At 52.8% G+C, this 4,197-nt stretch overlaps 1 protein-coding gene across 1 annotated transcript; it reads left to right on the forward strand.

The window, feature by feature from the left end:
* Positions 1-1,132: 1,132 nt before the first annotated feature.
* NKX3-1 (NK3 homeobox 1) lies at positions 1,133-3,818 on the forward strand. Its single transcript, XM_040626494.1, has 2 exons — positions 1,133-1,448; positions 2,581-3,818. The coding sequence occupies exons 1-2, from the start codon at positions 1,172-1,174 to the stop codon at positions 2,997-2,999; spliced, it is 696 nt and encodes a 231-aa protein (XP_040482428.1). The 5' UTR covers positions 1,133-1,171; the 3' UTR covers positions 3,000-3,818.
* Positions 3,819-4,197: the final 379 nt, after the last annotated feature.

Consider the following 4,197-nt stretch of genomic DNA (forward strand, 5'->3'; position numbering starts at 1 on the left):
ACAAACTCCTGTGAATCTAGAAAATGTTTAAAATATTTTTTGAAATGAAAAAAATGAGAGAAGGAATCACCTTTGCCAAAGACGTCCCCATTGTACACGGCGGTTCTCTTTGGTGGTTGCTTTGTCCAGAAGAACCTACTCCCTCTCTCTCCTCCCCAGACACACAACATGACATCCTTTTGAAGTTTCCAGTGGAATGCAAGTTGCCTTAGACCAGGAAGAATAGAAAAGTTGCATATATAAAAATAGTTCAAAAGAACTCCAGCATATCAGATTCACCAACAGTTAATATTTAACCAGCTCATTTTATCACATGGGATCTATCTCTCAATCTGTATTGTTGTTTCGGAATCATGTGAGGGTTAAGTTTCATCCATCGTGAGCCTCTGCCCCTAAGTACGCTAATGTTTATTTCCTAAGAACAATCTCTTATACAATCACAGTACTGTTAACTTCAGTAAATTTAACAGATTCAATACTTTAATCCATCGTTCTCATTCCACTTTTATCAATGGCCCCAACGACATCCAGCACAGAATCAAGCCTGTTGTCCTGTGTCTTTGTTTTTTTTAATAATAATATTTTTATTATATTATGTTAGTCACCATACAGTACATCCCTAGTTTTTGATGTAAAGTTCCATGATTCATTACTTGCGTATAACACCCAGTGCACCCTGCAATGCGTGCCCTCCTTAATACCCTGTGTCTTTGAAACCGTTGGTAGATCCAGCTCTGCTACCAATCTCTCTTTGTCAGGGGGCCCTCGGAATTTGCAACTGTAAACTGGGATCCTAGTTATTCCCCCACCCTTTGTGAGTAAAGTTGCTTTAACAATCTATGAGAGCTAAACGGAGTATCTCTCTTCTGCATCATTATTCCCCAGAGGGTCTAAACTTCCGTTCTGGGTCGGAGCTGGAATTTAGGGAGGAATCCTCTGGGGAAGAGGTGACAGAGACCTTGCGAGGGACTCCCCTTTTCCGCCCCCCTCACCTGGAGTGCCGGGCGGCCAATCTGCCAATCCGCGGCGCGGCCCCGGTCCCGGCGGCCAATGGGAAGGCGGCGCGGCGCGCTCCCCCAGGGCTATAAGTGCGCCGGGGCGGCGGAAAGTGAAAGTGGTGCGGACGCCGAGGACGCAGCTGACGCCGCTGGGCTGCAGCCAGGCCGCCGGGATGCTCAGGGCTCCCGAGCCGCGGCCCAGGGAGGCGGGGGCGGCCAACCAGTCCAAGCCGCTCACCTCCTTCCTCATCCAGGACATCCTGCGGGACGGCGCGGAGAGGCGCGGCGGCCACACGAGCAGTCCGCAGCCCCCGCTTCAGCCGGACCCGCGGCGAGACCAGGAGCCGGAGCCCGAGCGAGGAAGAGGCGGCGCCGGGGCGCCCGAGGACGAGTGGAGCGCCCGGCCCCGCGCCGCGCAGGAGGCCGACGCGCCGGCGGGGAGCGAGCCAGGTGAGCCGGCGAGGCTGGGGCGGCGGGGCTGGGCCAGGGTGCGGTCCCGAAGGAGGGGCGGGCCGGCCTGCGGGCTGCACGGGCGCGAGGGCGGGTCCAATGCAGGCCTCGCGGAGCTCCAGCTGCGGGGATGCGGGGCCCCGCGGCGACAGGCCAAGGGACCTCACCGCCTCCCGCCGCGGACGCGCCTTGGAAATTAACCGTGAGCCCCACCGTCAGGGTGGCGCAGGATTTGTACCTGGGCTGGACTCGCCGTCGTGCACGGTGCTCTCTGCACCGCGCGGGCTCTGGCGCCTCGGGCTCCAGAGCGAGCGCGCACGCGGCGCCCCCGGCCCCAGCGTCCCCGGTGAAAACCCTGCCACCCGCTCCCAGCCACCGCGGGACCCTCGATCCACGCCTGCCACCCGCTCCCAGCCACCGCGGGACCCTCGATCCGCGCCCGCCCCGCGCTACCTCCTGGCAGTCACGATTACATAGAACGAGTTACTGATCAGGGTTTGACAAGAGAAGACTCCCTTGGCTTCCCAACTCCACCGGCAGTAAAACTACATTTGGAAGGTCCCTCGGGCCTTCAGGATATGTAACACCGTTAGTACATAGAGAGTAGACTTCTTTCCTTTCCTGTCACTTCGGATGAGGTACTCTAAGGCTTCTTTAGAAAAAAGGGGATTAAAGCCAGAGGATGAACTTGCCTTTAGCCCCGGCCGCTTCGCCTGTAACACAAACCCTCTCCCGCCACCCAGAAGTTAACCCTGAGGCCTTTGGGTGCTGCTTTCCCAGCTGTCTGATTTCTGTGTCTTCCCTGCCTCGCTTCTCCCACCTCTTTTCAAGGCACACATCTAGGACCCTAGTTAATTTCCCTGGACGATATGGCAGGAAGCTCTACCACTAACCGCTTCTAACTTTGGGTTCTTGATGACTGTTAGGGAACTAATACATAATATACATATTCACTCACTCCCCACTCAGGAGAGTTCCTTAGTCATGTGAAAAAAGTGAAATGTATCCAAGATGACAGTGGGCTGTTTGTTCACTCACTGAAGAGATAAGGATGGATTGAATTCTGCTCTCTTCCCTCTAACATGTAACCTTTTCCTTCCCATCCCTCCTTCTTCTCCCTTCTCCTTTCCAGATAGACACTTTGAGACTTATCTGTTGGACTGTGAAAACAGTGCAGGCTCCTTACCAAGCCTTCCACAAACCTCGAAACAGCCGCAGAAGCGCTCCCGTGCCGCCTTCTCCCACACTCAGGTCATTGAGTTAGAGAGGAAATTCAGCCACCAGAAGTATCTGTCAGCCCCTGAAAGGGCTCACCTGGCCAAGAACCTCAAGCTCACTGAGACCCAGGTGAAAATATGGTTCCAGAACAGACGCTATAAGACCAAGCGAAAGCAGCTCACCTCGGACCTGGGAGACCTGGAGAAGCACTCCTCCCTGCCAGCTCTGAAAGAGGAGGGCTTATCCCAGGCCTCCCACATCTCCATGCATAACAGCTACCCTTACTACCCCTACCTGTACTGCTTGGGAGGCTGGAACCCACCTTTCTGGTAATGCCAGCGCAGATGACAGTCATGAGCGATCAAACATTGCCTTCCCCAGGTTGCGCCTCTGGAAGGCAAAAGAGGCCAGGCTCGGGGAGGAGGCGTGCATACTGATGCCATTGGAGGTCTGCATGGACATCCCAGATTCTTCCCTGGTGATCTGGGACAGTGAATAATATCCAAACAGTGCCCCCAACACATGATGTGGGACGTTTTTTGCTCTTGGAGACCTCCGCAAAGTGGGGAGGGATTAAAGTCAAGTGCTCTTTCTAGGACTTCCTATGATTTCGTATGAGCTGTCCCCGTTACTTCTGAGGATGTCGTTTCCACTCCATCCTCTTGTGTACCTAACTGCGCATCAGCCCTGAAAGTGCAAACCTGAAGGGAAAAAGGATGGCCAAGACCAGGGTGTCACCTCCTGAATTATACTTAAGTTCAAAAACCTCTCGTTGACCTTGGAATGCAATCAAGGCTCCTCTCTGTCCCTGTAAGAGAGAGGAAGACAGAGGCTCTCACAGAGAAGCCTGTCCTGCTCAGCACCGACTGGCGTGGAATATGGAGATGGGTAGGAGGAGATGAAAATACAAGCTGCTTCTCTTTCCTTTTTAAATAATACGCCAACCTGAGTATTTACCGGGTGGCCCAAGTAGAACAAGAAGCACTCACTGTGGTTTTGGGACATGCTGTATAAACAGAAGTGTGCTGCAAGGGGTGGGCCCGGGACAGAAGACTCTCCCCATGACCGACAACGGCCTGAGGAAGAGCCCCTGCACTGCGGCTGGGTGGTGGTGGGGTCATTACATTTTTGGTTAATAAAGGTAAAAAAGCCTCCTCTGGACCTTTTTGCCCTGGGCCTGAGAATTGGAATGAGTAGTTTCCTGGAGTTTTCAGACTGTAATTCATACTACACCATGACAGATCACATACTTCTCTCCTGTAAGCTCCTGCCTTCCCTCCCTTTGGTTTTTGTTCCTTTTCCACAACAATCACCCACCAGAGGGCTTCTTTTCAGCCCAGACTTTTAGTCTGGCTGCACCTAACATACACCTTCCTTATTTAGCCTGAGATCTGGTCTTTTTTTTTTTTCCCCCAAAGCTTTATCTCTCCTGGGTTTAAAGAAAAAAAAAAAAAGTAGGGTAGGGGGAAGATTCTGAATTGGCTAAAAGACATGCATTTTTTTAAAACTAGCAATTCTTATATTTTTTTCT

Source organism: Ursus maritimus, unplaced genomic scaffold, assembly GCF_017311325.1.
Source record: "Ursus maritimus isolate PB19 unplaced genomic scaffold, ASM1731132v1 scaffold_11, whole genome shotgun sequence".
Taxonomy (NCBI): domain Eukaryota; kingdom Metazoa; phylum Chordata; class Mammalia; order Carnivora; family Ursidae; genus Ursus; species Ursus maritimus.

Excerpts from the sequence above, each read along its gene's own strand:
- NKX3-1 (XM_040626494.1), top strand. The coding sequence starts at position 1,172 with ATGCTCAGGGCTCCCGAGCCGCGGCCCAGGGAGGCGGGGGCGGCCAAC. Across the intron at positions 1,449-2,580 it reads GCCGGCGGGGAGCGAGCCAG|ATAGACACTTTGAGACTTAT; the intron begins GTGAGCCGGCGA and ends TCTCCTTTCCAG.